This window comes from Metopolophium dirhodum, chromosome 1, assembly GCF_019925205.1.
Source record: "Metopolophium dirhodum isolate CAU chromosome 1, ASM1992520v1, whole genome shotgun sequence".
NCBI lineage: Eukaryota > Metazoa > Arthropoda > Insecta > Hemiptera > Aphididae > Metopolophium > Metopolophium dirhodum.
Genome location: NC_083560.1, coordinates 55,599,460 through 55,619,331, shown reverse-complemented (window position 1 = coordinate 55,619,331; position 19,872 = coordinate 55,599,460). Strand labels below are relative to the sequence as shown.

Here is a 19,872-nt window from a genome sequence, read left to right as displayed (position 1 = left end):
TGTACATGCAATATTTGTAGATTTGCGTGATAATGTTGCCATGGCTAGGTATTTTTTTAAAATGTAATTGCAATTTATTGCAAAATGTGAGCAGGGCGCTCAATCAAATAAACAAAATATATTACTTTTTATTGCTATCTATCGGAGCATACCGGTCGTAACTTTTTTTACGTACCCACTGGCCGAACTATGGTAGTAGACCGTCGTGGATTTTTGGTAGTTGCGATAACCTACAACTTACTCACAAACACCAAGTATTTTATGGTTCTTCTCTACGCTTTTGTAATAAATTAGAATTTTCGTTTTAAGTCTGCTTTCGGCTATAAATTATTATACGTTCATACCGTGTTACGCTTATTGGACTTACTTGTTGTTTGCATGCTTCAGCGTCGACCATTCGTGAAGAGTATATTCTGCCACTGTTTAACCGTTCAAATGCCTTTTCGTCTTCGTCTAAGTAATCTGTGGGCAAATCGTGTATATTTTAGCAAAACGTATTTCATGATGAAAGCGAGTAAAACTAACGAACACTGTGTAGTCTAAAGTCGTATTGTTAAAATGGAAAATAAAATTGTTTCGTAGAAATTAATTTATTTTATATAGAAGTAGAACGGAATAGTTCTTTTAAACGGGATGTTTAATACACAATTCTCACGCGGATTGCTGAAAAAAGCTTTGTTTAATTCCGAGAAAAATATTAACACTCCAAAAGAACATTGTTTAGAGTATTGGTCGTATAAAAATTATAATATAATTATATATGAACGTCATGGAAAAACGTGATACGACGTATAGATATTGTTACTTATTTATCTGAAAAAATATATTTTACCGATAAAAACAGCAAATGAAAAAAAAATTAGGTATCTGCAATACAATAGTATTAAAATAATGCTTAACAAAAATAAAATGAAAAACGTTTGTTAATTTTTACATAATAAGGAAATTCTTTGATTTTTTTTAATATAGGTATACCCAGACGTTCTATAAGAACTAACATTGAATCATTTACGTACAAATTCAAAATAAAAAATTATTATATAACCTTGGTGGGTTGAGATAGAGGGGCAAAAGTAAAAGTAAATTTTGTTTATTATTTTTTTGATATTGTAGCTAATGCGTTACGGTCAATGTCTACTGTCTAGACGGATATAAAACGTAATCAGACATGTTTTGCTCTGATGGAAAAATAAACACATATAATAAAGGAAGTAATACCGTTAAAACGTCATAAATAAATAGTAATTAATTTTACAAAGAAGAGAATTTTTACAGGTTTTATAGCTGCCTATGGGGGACTGTTTCACTGGAAATAAATTGTGGATAATTCATGACAGAAATATTATATAGTATAATACATTTTTATATAATATTATATATTATATATTACATATTATTATATATTATATTCCGAGACGTTAATAATTAAAATAAAGAGAAAAACACTGATAACGATACAGGAGGTAGCGAAAGTTTGTTGACTTTGAACTATATAGGTAGCTACAAACAACGATATCATTTGACATCTATTAATATTTGGGCAGTTGTATAATGTTAGTTTTGAGAAACTAATTGTTTTCCAACGGGTTAAAAAAAGTATTGAACTCTTAACAAAAAAACACGTTCAAGAAGTGTCGACTGACGAATTCTAAAATAAAGAGTTTCGGAAAATCGTCGTCGAACAATTTTCACAAAGATTGGAACGTGTTGAAACTTGAAAGTACGTACAGGGTATCTACTAAGTGATTTTTGATTTGTTTAAAAAAAATAACAAAAGTTTGAGATAATCTTTATGAGAGTGTGTAATAGCGAAGTACGATGCCTAAAAGTGTGTTACTAGAGTAATTTGATCTCGATACAATTACAGTACATGCAAACAATTATGTAAGTTTATAGGACACACGTTGGAATAAAAACAATATGGTATCACCCATCGATGACAGTGTAGGTACATTTTTATGATGTGAATAGTCTCCGTAAGTTTTTAATTATTTTTCATTCCAAATTCTTATGTTGTCAATTTCGGAATTTGAAAAAATAAATCCTACTCACCGTTGTCGTGAGGTATGATGTCGGGATTCTTTTCCAGCCCGTCGTCGACGGCATCTGCTCGTTGATGATGACGATCTCCACCGTCGCCTCCACCAGTGCCTCCATCGGTGCCTCCTCCGATGCCACCTCCGACACCACCGCCATCGACTCCACCGCCATCGCCGATTCCGGCTCCAGTCCCTGTACCAGTTCCGGTTCCGCCAACGCCATCGATGGCCGTTTTCGACTCGTCGTTTGACCGTTCTCGGCGACGGCGCCTAGCTCGCTTCCGCTGCACAGCCACGGCCACAGCCACGATACACGCGATGGACATGACAGACGCGACGCATCCAATGGCGATCACGGCTAGCATGGGTGAAAATCGAAATCCCGAGGGAGTGACCGCTGCAGACAAAAAAATAAAAATATAAATCACCCTATACGAAGTCATCATTGTATAAAACTATAATATTATAATAATATTATGATTTTGTCGAAAGCTCGAAATCAGTTAACGTTCAGATTCTCCAGATACCTATATGTGTGCGTAAGCAAATTACGGACTTGAGCTGTTATGAAAACCTGCACTAAGATGACCGATGGGTACACAATATTATCTCGTGGATACATTTGAGGTAGGTAGGTAGGCGTTATGACTATAAATGCTAGATCGTTATGATTTTACGAACAACGACAAAACAAATTATAGGTACATTTTTTTTTACGGTAGATATGAAATATTCATACATTGAATGTGTTTGAAGTTTTTATATTATTAAGGTAATTTTTATTTGAACATTTTAAACGTTGGTAATTCTATAGACCTATAAAACAACTAGATAACTGACTGCCTATATTATAACATGAACATCTCTGATGCACGACCGCCATTTGTCGCAAAGGCAATATTTACATAAAATAACATGATAACAATTAAAAATTAAAATGTTATATTATATTTTGCTATCACCTATCATTTATCAGTCTGCCTGTGATAACTGACAAGCTGTATATTATGCAAACATTGCCTGTGTCACAAACGGCAGCCGTACATCAACATCAGTGACGAAATCGAGTCAGCTATCTAGTTGTTTTATATATCCGTGGGAAGCACTACTTTTAATTGCAGATCACACGCCGTGAGTTGTTTCACATTAATTTCAACTATATTCGTTAAAATAATATCTTTAAAATCCTATTACAGAAAATCCTCCCCTAACGGCCACTGCTAAATAGCCACTGACACCTTCAAATTTGTGAATGTATTTTTTTTTAGGGAGGACGGAGGGAATGCTGCAAACTTAGACTGAAAGTGTTTCGTATTCAGAGGTTTCACTGTATTAAAATATAATTTATTATAAGTCAACCTCTACGTGAATATTACTAGGCTCAAAACTCTATAGTTGAATAGCATACATAACACACACCTGTTCGAATCTGCACTGTTTTTATGTCATCTCGCTACCGTTCTTATATATTGTCATCGTGTTATCGGCGAATGTTGTCAATATCGTACGCAGTAGGTTTATTATGTTATTTTAATCAAACATCGCCGTCCTGGGAGTTTTATATTATAATTGAAAAAAAAGTAGGTAAGTACTGAAAAAATTATGTCACTCGCTCACGTTGTGCGGGAATCGATTCGTTGCTGACAAAATATTATCTAATGCGCATTAGACGGGAAAAGCCAATAAAAGGTTGGTCCAATACGTGTTCGCGCGTGGCCGACCGCGGTTGTAAGAACGGTTCTGGGCGCGGGTGTGGGTATTACATTTTATTACCGCCAACTACTAGAGAATTCCGCATTAGGTTAATCTAATCACACGATTGGGAAATACGTTATCGGCGTTTGTCGAGAACTTGTTGTAGCGTCTCGGGGTGCGCAGCGCGTCACTATTTCATTTTTGATCATCACTTTTCCAGCCCCGCCAAACTCGGACGTAATTGAGTGTATGTAGGTGCTCTTCCCTGCCATTGTTAGAGCTCCCCGAAGCCAAAGCCAGCCGGCTACGTGACCGGAATGCACGCACACACACTCTCTTACACACACACACACATACACACACACACCCGCGCGGGCTCCTCTCGTATGTATTCTTTTAAGTAATGACTATCGGCCCGGAATAAATTTCAATTGAGAACGCTATTTGTGAGGCAATAGGCAAGCTTATTCGATTTTCTCGAACTCTTTGTACGTTTCGCCGGTATTATAACTGAGCGAGCCATAATACGGACGCCGTGTGGAGGCTACAACGCAGAATTCACAAACGATAAAAATCATATTTTTAGACACCGCTAAAGTTATTGTTATTGGTATGGGCGTGTTATAGCTCGTGTGTTGTGTGCAAAGGCCGTCGGTCTAAACCGTAACATTGATTGGCGAGGTGTGTATCTACTGCGATATCACGAATACTTTATACTATTACGCAATATTAATTTGTGTACGTCAGAGTGAGATTCATACCATGCAGTGCACCTAACTTACAGACGACAGACACCGCCGGTGAATATAATGTGACACATTACCGCCGATTACATGCGTAATCTTGCCAAATGAATATATGTGATGGAAAGGTTTTGATTTCTTTTCGCATATCAAAAAGCAGCGACATTTTGGGGAACGTTATCACAGTACCTGCTGCGTGCTGTACCTATTTTAAGCTCCATGATATCATAATTATTTACATTATATACCTATAGTATACCACATAGGGTCCATTACTTTTAAAACTGGAAAAAACTATTTGCATAGGCATATTTATTGATTTAATAATATTGTTATTAGTTATTACCTAATGGTTTTACGTCGGCCAGGCCGTCGAGTCTACAAGTGTAATCAATTCTAACCTTCAATAACTGTTATTTAAAATTATAATAATGTTTTTATAGGAATTTTGACGTATCCACTTCACCATCGTACAATGTTTTATATACGAACTGACTACACAGTACACAAGATGCACATAATAAATTGTATTAGCTTCCCTGTGAACTCAGCAAACTAGTAATGACATTATCATATTGTCTCCTATTGGCCAGTATAGTTGATGGCATGATAATTAAAAACATATTATTATATGATAAAATTAGGATTTTAAGTAGGGGTAAGCAATAATATTTCATTACACAATTTTAATTTATTATTTCTGGTTCTAGTCAGTCATATAAAGTGTTTTACATAAAGTAAACGTTAAATTAATGAGCAATATTAATTATTAATAATAATGATATAGTAATATATAGCACTTTATTGGCCATAAACTAGTAAATTATGTGTTACAATAAATTTAAATATCTTACTGAGTGCACGTAATTGTAACAAAGTTAAAGAAAAAGGAAATATCTTGAAAGTACTAAAATGTATTCAACTTGACATGTACATAGCAATGAGTAATATTATGTAAAATATGCGTTGTAAATTGTAAGTTTTGTTAAGTTTAAATAGTTTTCAACTTCAAAATTATGAAGTTTACGTAATATCAGTAAACGGAGGTTCATAACAGTAGTAAGTACAGTCGTGAATAGGGGGATGAGTGAAAATCGAGTGGTTCGTATGATGGCAAAAACTATAATAGCAAATTATAACATATTATCCGATATAACTTTCAAGTAACTTTTTTGTTCGTAAAATTTAATATTTGAGAGCTTTAGATAATAAAATAAACTATAAGGTAGGTAGTATTCATGGGGAAACCCTTCACGTAGGTATTGTCAGTTAATGTCAGATTGTCTCAGATGCCCTACATAATTGTACGAAACTATGGTTATACTGCAGCTAAATCTGCTGCAGGAGTGCTTATAAAACCCATAAAATGATGTGCATAGAAGTTTACTTTACTATAGCGCTTTACTTTTAGCTTTAGCACTTTACTCGGGTTCGTGCCGTCCAACGCTTTGGAAGCTTATCGAAACCATTCGAATAGAATAAAGTTTGAACCGTGGTATAAAAATCCATCAACGTGGCTCTCTCGATAGATAGAGAGAGAGAGAGAGAGATAGAGAAAGTCGCGACTATAAACGAATACGAAAACGGGAGAAAAACGGATTATGCGTGTGGTAACGTTTTCATAATTTATTCTCCAACGGAGGTTATCAATTTAAATGGGACCGGGATCACGTATAACGTAATAACGCGTATCTAGCGATATTATTTTTCTTTTTCGCTGTTTTGACACGCGATCCAAACATAATACCGTTTATTATTGCCACTGCTTTCCCAACGGCTTGCGGTTAAAGCTAGGTACTACAAGCGGCAGTGACCGCGATCCTTCGTTCTACCAAAATCCAATATTTGGTATACCGTTACCTAAACTATAATATTATACGTGACTTCGACAACTGATATTGTTATTATAATTATTGATCTCATCGTCCGTACCTGTGCGTTTCTCGGCCGACTTGAGGGTGTAGGCGTGGAGCTGGACAGGGTCGGACGGTCCGCGGCTGTTGTACGCGTAAACGCTGATGTCGAATCCCAAACCGGAAGGAAGACTGCCCACGGTGAACGCGGGCCGGTCGGCCGTCACGTTGCCAGCCAGCGACTGTCCGTGCCGATCGTATACCTCCATGACGAACCTCTGGCTGAGGCCGCCATCAAAACCTGGTTGACACCGGACCACCAGCGATGCCGAAGTCTGGTTCACCACCGAGCAGTTTTCCAGGCTGTCCGGGCGACCTGTGAAAAAACATTCGATATCATATTATAATATAGGTACCTATATAGTGCAAACGGTTGTACGATAAACATTTTAAGTACAGACGATCATATCGATATCATCGCTGTGTAATATTATCTCGTTGGTGGAAGTATTTTTTGGCTGATAAACCAAGTCCACAGAGAAAAACCACGCCCCGAAAGCACGGACACTAACAAAAACTAAACATCCATCGAGTAGTTGATCAATATATTATTATAAGTATTTGAAGTTTGGACAGACGTTATCGCAAAATGTTGATCCTCTTTTATAATCTTTAAATACTTACGATATTAACTAACTATAAGTGCCTAAATTATTGAAATTTGGTTTCTATACATCATCGAAATACTCTGACAAATATTCTGCATAGGAAAATGAAATTCATTACGTATAGTATATTACCATTTACCATTCAATTAGGTAACGATAACAATAAAAATAGTAAAACATTGTGTAATTTATTATGACTTAAAATCATATGTAAAATAAGTATTTTCAAAAACGCGAATATAGTTTTGAAAGAATAAGCGTTCCAAAAATGCCGTTAGGTCAAAGTGTCAAACACTCCGATGTCAAACATTTCAAACAAAAGTTCGGTTTATTTGATATTAATTATAATGATTTATGTTCATCGTTCTCCAAAAGTCAATAAAATCTAAATTATTATCCATCACACAATTATGATAATTTATTATTCAAAATAATAAATTATATTATATTATATAAGGGATAATACTGATATTATAACTTATCGGGAAGCTTTTATTTCTATTTATAAAACGGAACTGGACTGCGGCAACAACAAACGCTCTTTTTAATAACTTTATCATATTTTTGTTTGTTTGTTTTTTTTTTGTAAATTATACTATTTCATCATTTGGACTTAAACGTTTCTAGTGAAACGTTCGTATGAACGGAACAAATTTGAACAAAACATAATTAGTAAATTAAACGTTTAACTTTCCATAGGGGTTCAGATTTGGATATTGAATTGATATAAAGGCAACCAAATCACAGGAATTGTACGATACTACGTGGTTATGCCCGAACAAAATGCCCATTACCCAGGTACTAGTTTTGACAGTCGGATTAATAATATTACCCCTAAACCGACGTTTGTATAATGTCTATATATAAAAGAAAAATAGTGCCACTCTCTCATTCATTGATATTTCTCAAAAACAACGTATGAACTTGAATTTTAGAATAGACGATTTTCTCATACTCTAGATGTGTAATAAGAAGTCTTAAACAAATTTGCATTTTTAAGATGAGACCACAATGAAATTTTGTTTCAGCAAACTGAAATATAATATTTAATTGTATAAATGTCTACATTTACTATAGATTTTCTAACATTTATTATATGTAGCCTGTTCTAGGATTACTGCATAGATTTAGAAAATTGTCTCTTTTTCAATATCAAAAAAAGATCTTAAAGTTTTATTTTTATTTTTCCTTTTATTTGTCATTTTATCATAAATTAAAAGTTTTAAATTGAATAATATACGGTGTGATTTTCAAATGTACATAAATCAATTTTATATTGGATGAAACACGCGCATAATATATAGGTACATTTAGCTGTCTGTTTTTCCATGAATGAAGTTAAAACAGATAAACCAATTTTGACAGGGTTTTCACAGTTAGGTATAATTGTACTACCTGCTAAATGTCATTATGATTGGATATAATTTTAGACCCATATTTCATATACAGGATTAAAATAACCCAAACGACTATGTTAAAAATCTGTGCAGTTTACATTCAACAGAGTTTAAGAAGGAACAAATTTATGGTCAACGTCGTGCACGATCGTATTAATTTACGAGTTGAACTGTTCTGTTCTTCGTTTCCGTTGAACGGTGTGTTATATGTTTTCGTTTTGTGATTTCCGAGAGTTAAACGTTTTACATTTTTAACGGTAACCGAGACCGTTCGTCGTTCGCAGACCGTTTTAGTCGCAAACTTTTAATTCGATTATATATCTGAGGATCGTGAAATGGTTTTAGCTAGAAGCTATGTGTGTGTATGTATGTGTATAGACGTATTTATACAGCACGACAGTAATATATGGTGGATTAAGCTTCGGAAGTACCTACTACAGTTTATATATATATGGAATAGGATATTTATAGATACTTTTAAAGAATCGGTTTTTCAGTGAATAATTTAGAGGCTTGTTGTGCCGGCTTATTTTTACGCACGCGTGGCCATTAACGTACAACTGCAGCCGCGCACGATGATAATAATAATAATAATAAAGAAAAACTTCTTAAGTTCAAAGCCCGGGATAACCGCTTTTGGGATAACCTCGAGGGCATTGGACACATATTATTTTATATAATGCACCGATAATTTCCGTCTTCGGTCGCCCGGCTAAACTTGTATATTTACTAAACTGCGAGACGGTTGTCGAACCGTGGCAACGGGACTTGTGTGGTTCATTTCCGTATAATAAGTGCAAATTTTTTTTTCTGCTGAAATCTCACGGGAAATTCAGTTTTTATTTTTCCACCTTCCTCGGCTGCTCATCGTCCACTCGTAGCCTCGCCGCTTTTCGTTGTCGCACCGCAGTCTGCGGATTCCACCCAAAGGAACGGACTCGGCGGCGCATGACGTTATGCCAAAAGTTAAACGCCAAGTTCGGTGAGTGGCGCTCACAAAAGGTCCGGGTTGTTCTGGTTTTGTTCGCGGGGCCCGGATGTCGGTCGCCGGGTTCCCCGGAAACGCCATTATGTAATATTATTATTGCGAAAACTTCCACTTGGTCTACGCGATGTGGTTTCTATTACACACTTCCGCAAAAGCAAAGCCGAAAAGTTTGTCCAGGAGAAGAATAATCGTGAAGAGCGCGTCACGTCATTTCTGGAGTAGTTTGGTCATAAACTTTTTAAACACTATATCTATCTAGGTGTACGACGAGTGCGCGAGTCATGGTTAAATACAATTCCTGAGTGTTGATGGTGGCGATAGTGGTTTTAGGGGTGGGGGGGAACAATTCCCGTTCATCATCTGAAAGCTTTGGGTGAGTTTTTATTACACATGAACATAAATATCACTGTACGAATAATGTATACTTTAAGTATATATGTTTATATTTCATAAAACAGCACCTTGATAAATAATACGTCGGTTAAATTGTTTTAAATCTTGATCCACACACTCGTCATCTCTATGGAAAGTATTTGGAAATCTTAGTAGAGAAAGGAAATAGACTGGAGATAAGTCGAGGCATGAATAATCCTTGAATTAATAATATTTTATTAATTCATTTTTGCGGGTGTTGATAGAATAAAAATATATCATTCACTGAAGTAAACGATACCAGGATATGAGCAAATCATTTTCAAACTTCCAAAGGCGGCCGTAAATTTCTAACTGCAATATAGGTGTATAATAAAAACAATATATTTTATGTAATATGTTCTTATTTTTAAATTATTGAGTTGTATAGACTATAACTACTGGCGTATATTTTCCATTGTTTTTCTATCACGCTGAACCACTTACGATCGAATTAGTTTTTCAGTCATGTAACGCGATGGATGGTAGTTATAGTTGAAATCGACGCGTGATATTATTACGATATTATATATTTTTTTACGAATAATCTATGATACATTAGGTCGTTATGCTGTTAAAGTGTATAATATACCTTTTGATTTATTCCCCGCGCGACACGCGTGTTTAAAGTTTTAACATTTATAACTAACATTTTTAAGCATGGCCTTTTGAAATATATCATGTTACGCATTGCACATAGTTTGACCTTAGTACGTATACATATATTATATACATAAAGACATAAAAAAACTCCATCATTACGTATTTATTAAAAGTTTCAGTTAATTTAAAAACTTTAACGATTTCTATGGGAATGAATAGCACGCCAAATGGAATGCAGCGACGTAAATATATATAAAATATTTGTAAGAATCAAACAACGTCACACGAATTTATTATGTGTGTATGAAAAAAATAATAATTTTATTACTCGTGGTCGTCGGTGGTTGATTTTTATCTTGGAGTTGGTATACGTTGTGAAGATATGGATAGACACAATATATTATTACTATCTACGTTTCGATTAATATGAGAGGTATCTGCGACGACATCGGTTGACATAATATTATTATCGATGTTTCGATAATATATTAATATAATATACCGAAAAACACTTACCGGCAGCTATCACCTGGTACACGCATGGTACTGTTTGTTTGCCAAACTCGTTGCTCGCCCAACACATGAGTGTCCCGTAATCGAGTGGCGTCAGTGGCGTGTACGCAGCAGTGCTCCGCGGTCCCTCCTCCGTATAACGGTCACGATCCAAGTTGACCGTTTCCCGCGAGTTGTTGAAACGCCACGTGTACCGTACGTTGTCAGACGGGTTGGCCTCCACCTCGCAGAGCACTTTGGCAGCTTCGCGTCTTCCCACCCCTTGCACCGTCTCCTGGCCGGGTCGACATACTGGGGCGACTGAAACATGAATAAATACGATAACAGTGATACCTTATTACACATTACAATGTACACATTACCACAAGTATGGTTTTCAGTTTGAAACTATGGCGTGGACCATATTATTAAAAGGACTTTTCGGGAAAATATTTCAATATATTTCAATCTAGGATACTATAATTGATATTTCTTAAAGCGAAACGTGAATTTCAGTAAGTACCTACCTACCTACTCGTCCAGTAATTTGAAAATTCAAGTCAGTAGAAAAACTGATGAGGTATAGAATATTTTTTGTATTTGCTTGGATATGGATGATCGAATGAAATACTTGATATGTATAGTATAAAACTAACCGTATTACACGACTTTGCCCGTGAAAAAAAAACAAATATAAAATACGGCTCTATCGTATTATAAGTGTATCTTGGTTTCAGTGTTGCTGAGTTCACTGGCAAATCGGCGTTGGTGAACCTCGCTTTGTGAACCAACCCTGACCTAGATGGGCGATTCGCTTGTAGATGATTGGATAATATAACACTTGCCGGTATATTTTCAAACGTGGTTCAAACCACTATTTAATCTGTTCTGATATCTCTTAGATTAAAAATTTTCCGTCAAAATCGGTCGCATGGTTTTTTTTTGTATATAAGCAACAAACATACATTTTCCAGATAAACGTCTACTATAAAGATTATAATATACAAGTCCCTTTTATTTTTGTAACCAATAAAAAATCATATTTGAAATCCAAGCAGTTGTATAATTTTACATGAATTCGCATTTTACAACTGATACATTGAGTCGTATATGTGTTCGAATACAGAGAAAAGTATAATTCGAATGCGTATTTTATCCGAACACTTCTGCTCAAATGAATTCAAACTACTTGAGTGCATTTTATAATATATATTGTCGAGTAGTGTAGGGACGAAGGTGCATTGCCGTCACATCGGTGAAAACAGTAACAAATGCATTGACGTCGATGACGGTGACAAACGAACCGGGTTGGGTCAACCTCCGTTTATTAATTGCCGGGTCCGTCCGTTTTCGCCTGTTATTCAGAAACTTTACCACAGCAGTTTACCCAAAATCGTAATTATTGGAACAACGAGTGCCCGTGTAGAGGTCTGCAGCGTCGTTAACTGACGTTGGATGAAAAGGGTTAGGTATAAGGTTCGGATTTAAAGATGTTCTTCAATGACCGAAAAAACCATTGAATTATTTAATTACGAATATATTATAATTTTGGATTTTAATACGGCAGTATAGTATATAATTATTCATTAAAACCAGGAAGTTAATAATATCTCCTCATTCACATTTTTACCATCAACCAGAATATAGGTTGTCAAAAAAATAATTTAGTATTAATACCTATGGAAGGCATTAAATAAATTCATATTTTAAATATTTTGAAACTTCAATTTTCAAATCACAGCAAAACAAAAATAGGTTTTGTTACAAATAAATTAAGTATAAAATATATAACTTACATTTCATTTTTACGATTTTTTGAAATTAGGTACCTTCTATTATAGAAACAATTCATAAATTGAGATATTATTTTTAACTCATTTATGATTTATATAATATTTTTATCACATTTATGAAACGAATAATCTACTTGAACTTTAAAGAAAGTGTTTTTATTATATTAATCATATTATTCAAAATAGTTTTAATTTAAAATAACATTATTGTTTCTTTTTTTATATTTTGAATTGTGATTTTTTTAATTTTTTTATTATCATTAGCTTAAAAATATTTTTAGTTTCTGACTTTAATTTTTCGGAATTTAATTTAATTCCTAGTTAATAATAGCTTCAAACAAAATGGTTTTTTATGTATTGTAATAAATTGAATTCTTTTAACAGGATATTGGGGAGAGGGAGCTGATAAAGATCCAAACGGGTACGGGCTTGTGTTTGGAAAATTATCTTGACCCATAAAAAAATCCTAAATACGCCACTGTACGCCAATATGATTTGTTTTGTTCCTTTATGTTTCGTGTTGTTTCTATGTTCTATAGTTCTTATATAATCTGATTTCGAAAAGTACGTGTATAATATTAAAAAAAGGACATAATTATTATTGTTGGGTGGTGGTCCGACTGAAGGGCGCGCGGTTATAGGTAAGGTTAAGGTATACCCCGATTTACCCACACACCCACACTCTTACGCTATTGTATAAAACATATTTACATACGTACACACATCTACATCCACCTACATGTATGCGAAACACTAGCAAGTTGTCAAGTATCCGGGACAAGTATTTAAAAATATTATAATACATTATATGTATATGCCTCACGGCCCTACAATAAGTGTATAATACCTATATTGTACCTATCTCATCGCCAATAGCAGATTTTGCACAACTTGCAAATGCAAAACCTGATGAAGTTTACATTATTTGCTGATGATTGCAATATATTATACTTAGGTGGAGTCAATATCAATACCACCGAAAATTATTTTAAACCGAAATTAAGTCCTTCTTAGTTGCTACATAGTTAATCTTCAACAAGCTTTAAATTATCGCCCACTAAATCCGATTGCATAATAATTTTCAAAATAAAAAAATCTAAAACACGATTTACTTAATTACGTACATTTACCTCCTAATAACTTTTTAAAACCATCGATTTCATTACCAAAATATAATACTAATTATTATATTTTACATAATTAATATACAAAATAATTATACCATTTGTAATGCTACCATAATTAACTACTTAAGCATATAATTAATGTAAACGTAGGCTAATGACCCAGTTTTTGAAACATTATTTTAAATAATAATAAAAAAAAAATACAGATTTCAACCAGTATCGCGCAAATAATTTCGATAAAAATATTATAACCATATAGAAAACAAACATATTCATTTATTTTTATTTGTGTAGCGGGGGGAGGATGGGTCCGGACCGAATATGCCCTTGCAAATACGGCCTTGCGAACAAAGATATTGCCGATTGATAGATTATAATATCACAATATTTCAATGTTATGTGAAAACCGACCTTGGCGAAGAGCAAATAAAATTTAAAATATGAATCGACAAAGAATAGTCCATTCGTAGTGTTTTTATTACTGTTCGGAAATCTAGGATCAGCGATAACTTTGAATGTCGTCGTAGTTAAATAGATGTTTTTTTAAACCATCGTTTCCTTTAATTTCAGTTAGCGTTGACTTTTTACTAAGTATTATTCACCCTTTAAAAACTTTGTACGAGAAAACTTTTGAATGAGCAATCGAATTAGGTTATAAAACGATCGTAAAACGAACGAAGAACTTAACGGTTGAGCTCTTTTTGTACTCTACGCGTTTCCGAAATGGGGAATACATTACATTACTTTCCTCGGGACAATCGGTATGGCTCGTAAAGTGTGAACTAAGAGGTAAAAAAAATGTATTATAAAAAAATAGTATATATAAATAAGTACATAATATTTTATTATATATTTTTCGTTTTGTCTTTATGAATAATATCACTCGCCACGGGAAAGTCCGTTAACGAAATATTAACAACTAATGTACTTTCATCCAAGCCCTATTTTTTTTATCGTGCGGCGCGTGTATGGACACCGAACAGATGTTCGCTTGTCTCCGACAAAGGATTAAGGCAGCAAAAAAGTTTCCTGGATATTATTCATGCGCTTCAGTATTTTAGAAACATCTACATCATTAGTCATCGCCTCATGAGAATGTCGAGTTTAATGCATAATATAATAACAGCATCATCTATATTATAAATGCATACATATATTAATAGTGGTGGGTTTTGTTTTTACTTTTCTGTACAATACGAAAGATCATTCAATTTAGCGATTATTATTTAAATTAACTGTGGTTAGTTTAACGATTGTAAAGTATTGCTTGTAACATATCACACTCGGTGACATCGAATATCTGCGCGCATTTTTGCGACCTTAACGTTGTAACGAAATTAAAATTTTTTCTGTTTTAAATCCAAATTTTATAAATTTCAAGTTTTTCAAAGAAAAAGTACTCTGAAAGTTAAAACTGGAAATATTCATTTTATACGGTAAACTTTGTAGGGATCGTAATTCGTAATTATTTAGGGAGCAATGTCTTTAAAATAAAATGTGAGGATATTTAAAGGTCGGTTTGAACATTGTCTGAGTACACTTTCCACCTATTATTTAAGAAACAATGCTCACTACTGAAAAGTTTTTATATTCGAGTCAATTAGAAAAAATTTAAATATTTCAGGTTTGAAGACACGAAATAGTTTAAAAGTATAGTTAAATTATGCAACTTCAATAGTTTTAAATGGAAAATACAAAATTACCAAGCTGCAGTAAGCTATAATACCTTAGTGTCATCATATTTTGAAGAAATAATATGTATTACAATGGAAAAGCATACAAGCAGATTAGTGAAAGGTTTATCCGAAAGTAGTCATACGGATAAGTACATGTTCTTACTTTTTCCGCAAACTGCTTAGATATAAAAACTTAGTTAAAAGTTAGGTATATAATTTATAAAAATAATAACTTTTGAGTGAATTTTTTACTAGTTTACAGTCCATATGACTTAGAAGTAGTGTATATAGCTTTATGAACATTTTATTACTAGGAAATCGTTTTTAGAAAAAAAAACAGTAAAAAATATAAAATAAGGGTACCTAAAAGTTTGATACAACACCAATAGCTCCTTGGCTTTGCTCCTAGTCCAAAAATAAAAGTTTATTTCTATTAACACAGTAAATTCTATCCAAAGAAGACCACTTAAAATAAAAAACCTTGTCATGAACAACTTCAACAGTTTTTTTTATTGCGAAACACGGGGGAGGTGGAGAGCGAACAAGTAGAGAATGAGTGCGTTGTATACTAAATGTACAATATATTATATATCATTATAATATAAATCGCATTTTTTAAATACTTACGATTAAGATTATAAACAGGTAGGTGTATTAAAATGTCGAACCATCGATTTAGCGACGGACAATGACAAGAAAAAAAGAGGACCGTGATAGATAACGCGAGACATTTAAAGACAGGCTGACATTGCTGCGATTCCATCGTTTCGGTTACTGCATCGTCGCTACCCCAAGACCAGTCACCGTGTCACGTATAAAGTATAATCAAGTACGTATCGAGAAGCGTCTGTTTGGATATTGGTTTTTGGGAGGAAATACGCGCATAGATAATAATATATACATAGTTGGGACGGAAGAGCATATAACTAGTTACTGAAATGGTTATACATGTAATTAAGGCGTGGGATCACAACAAACCGTGATAAGTGAAACCACAATATAAGCATTAATGGTTTTTTGTTTGTATTAAATTTTGCAGATTATGGGTTGGTAAAAAATTTCTTTATCGTATAACCAGTATCTATTACCGAAAATAACCATTATGGTAACTAGTAGAATCTTCGCTCACAGTATACCTTGTTTATTAGGTATAGGGATGTCCTATCGTTGTATACATATATTATCTATGGAAATACGACGGAAACATTAGCATCACACATCGGTTGAACGCACATCGGCAACCTGCAAAGTTTTACGGCAAAACCATACGGTTAAAGTAGAGGTTTGCTTACGATTATTATTCCGAATCGTACCCACCAACAACCACAGCAAACATAACGGTTGTAGACTAGTCGTAGTCAACAGAGACAAAAAATAGAGTCAGGCTTGACTTGTGTTCGATGTGGTGGATTATTGAAGATGACATACCGTGAAGGAACAAAGGAACACGGTACAAAGTATGACGTACGGTATAATGACAATAACTATTTGCCGAACGCACACGGTGCAGTGAATCTCTTTGAACGATGTCTTAAAACCGCTGTTTTGTAAAGTATCGAGCAAACGAACCGTTAGACGCTCATTACTATACCATCGTTTTTTGATATAGATGTATATAGGTCTTAATTTAAATCTAATATATTAATATTGTGAGATTAGCACTCGTGAAGTGCTACAGTAAGTCGAGCTCGTATTGCTTGCCTTACTCCAAACGAAAGCGATGCCAACGAATAGATTCGACTAGACAGTCGGTGGCTGAAACTACCTATAATCATCTGTTTGGTTATCTCGTATACATTTTAATCGTTTGTCGAAATCGAGAAACGACCCATGTATTTTTTTAAATATATAATTTTTAAACTAGTTGGCCCGTGTGCAGTTACAAAGGCGTGATAAATGATAATATAGTAGGTTCGTTTGTGAAAAAAATATATATTTTGTATGCGCATTCCGAAAACCACAGAAAGACCACGTTATGTGTTTATGTATTGCGTTTTAATATTAAATATCTGAAAAATCATTTGAAGAAGAAATTATTTTCTACGTCCTGCGTAGTCGTTTTCGGTTGTTTTATTAGCAAAAATGTGTTATGAGGTGTGTATCAATTAGATACGTTAGCTAATGGTGAATTTTTGTCTCATTTAAACGTAATTTTAAAAGAAATAGTGCATTTTAACGCAAAGTAATTGAGCGATATCAGAAGCGGAAGTAATAACGCATCTTTTGGTGCACGCGGATTATTGAATATGGTGCAGTATTCGTCGAGGAAAAAGGATGTTGACACCAAATATAGTATACATGATTATAATTTACAAGCCACTGTGGTTAAACTAAATATGGCGCGACTACCTACAATTGTAGAATTATTAAAGACAATACTAAATTCCCGAAGCAATAACGTCATAATGTACTCCGGTCACTACAACAGAGGTGACCATATTGCTTATGCTATAATATTTTTCATTCATACTCACATTTAATGTCCAATGGCACTGAATTGCTCTCGCCGTCGCCTTCCTGATTGCTACCAACGCACGTGTAAATGCCGGCGCGGCTACGGGACACCTTTTGCAAGACCAGACTCTGATTGCTGACAATCGTGCCAGCGGCCGGGTTGTTGTTCAGCAGCTTTCCCTGTGTATATTGAACACGACGATAAGTATGATAATATAGATACATTGAGGTTAAAACGTTTGGGTTGGCGACCCAACATGTTCGGTATAGAGAACGCGATGCGTTGTGGAAACACCGTAACGGATTGGGTATCAATAACAAAGTTAATTAGTCATAACGTGATCACTGGTTAATATAATTGACCATTTATTGAAACCGAAAAATAAATAGAAAAGTAAATATCATATAAGACGTAATATTATGTCTGCTAGGTATGTACAATTGACGTAAATAGGTTATATTCTATTGTTACAATCACTGTGTATCGAATAGTTAAATTTATTATTTTTTTTAGACTTTAAGGCTATAAATTGTCAAGCTAATTATTGTAATAATCATAACAAAATATAATTTTTGTGTTCTGAGTCAAACCAATGACAATTCAATTTTTTTTAATTATTCCATGTTGTTACAGGTGTTGATTATTTATTTTATTTATTTTTAGCATAAAATAAAAACTACTTTTACGTATTAAATGTTTTGTTTTCATGTTGAAATGCTAAAATGTAATCAACTTTACTGTTGATAGTTTCTTTTCCTTGTTGTATATTTATTGTTCTAATAATAAGTTATATTTATGTATATTTGTTCAGTTGTTAACAAATTTGTTTATATTTTATATTTTTAATAATGAATAGCTAAATATAATACATACATGATTTGTATACTCAATCGAATCGAATCGAGTGACCTGTACCAATGTAATCACATTAAGCAAAACTTACTGTATAATTTTGTCGTAGTATTTATATCATTAGAAAATATAACTATCTCCATAAAATTGAATAAAATATCAAAAACGATCGTTATTGTGGTTTGTTTATTTTGTATCGATATTCAAACTATAAATATGTATAAATATGCAATGCACATTACACATATATATGTTTATATGTTTCTAGAAATTTTAGATACTTCAGTTCGAAGTATTTGTATCGATGATACATAAATATAGTAAGTAATGATTATATAAACACTAACGTTTATTTAATATTAGTTGCTATTTTAGTGTTTAATTAATTGACTGATGCAAAAATTAGCGTTTGTAATTTCCAAACGAACTAATTATACATAATGGTTATATTACATCATAACATGTTTATTATATTTACGTAATTACTTTTCTATATAAAGACAAATATATATGCTGATATATTAGCTTTCGATGAATGAAAAAAAATTTCAAAATATTGAATAGAAATTGCATCGTATAAAATATAGCGATACGGTTATTATTAATGAATTTATAAAAATATCAATCGTTAATTTAACTTTATTACAAATTTATGATACTACTTAATGTTTAAAAAAAAATTACATCTATAATAATGTATTAAATTATTGTCTAATATAATAATTTTTGTAATGTCAATTTTAATTATTGGTACAACAATTTACTTACGTTGTGTCTCCATGTCACTCTGTACACCCACGGGTTAGATTTGATGTTACATTCAAAATAAACGTCCATGCCTTCTTGTATAGCGCTGCCGTTGATGTTGCTGCCAAGTTCAAGGTTAACAACAGGTACATCTGTTGAGAGAAAAAAAAATGTAAGACGGCGCTCTGGGTATGCAAAATAATAGCAGTAAATCAGCAAAATAATATGGCTTGTGTTTGGTATGATACCCGCCTCCCATTATATTTATTTCTAAACCACAAGTTACAAAAAACAATGTTACAATAAAATCGTTTATAATAAAAATGATAACAT

The 19,872-nt window shown here is 33.5% G+C and overlaps 1 protein-coding gene across 1 annotated transcript in view; it reads right to left on the bottom strand.

Annotated features, from left to right (window-relative positions):
* LOC132937511 (nephrin-like) overlaps positions 1–19,872 on the bottom strand; it is a 485,631-nt gene that overhangs the window by 10,315 nt on the left and 455,444 nt on the right. Inside the window, exons 8-13 of the mRNA XM_061004329.1 lie at positions 19,561–19,691; positions 17,960–18,119; positions 10,914–11,210; positions 6,410–6,706; positions 2,053–2,436; positions 368–462 (exon numbers count right to left, since the gene is read on the bottom strand). Of these exons, the coding sequence (XP_060860312.1) occupies positions 368–462; positions 2,053–2,436; positions 6,410–6,706; positions 10,914–11,210; positions 17,960–18,119; positions 19,561–19,691 (1,364 nt within the window). The remainder of the gene's footprint in view (positions 1–367; positions 463–2,052; positions 2,437–6,409; positions 6,707–10,913; positions 11,211–17,959; positions 18,120–19,560; positions 19,692–19,872) is intronic.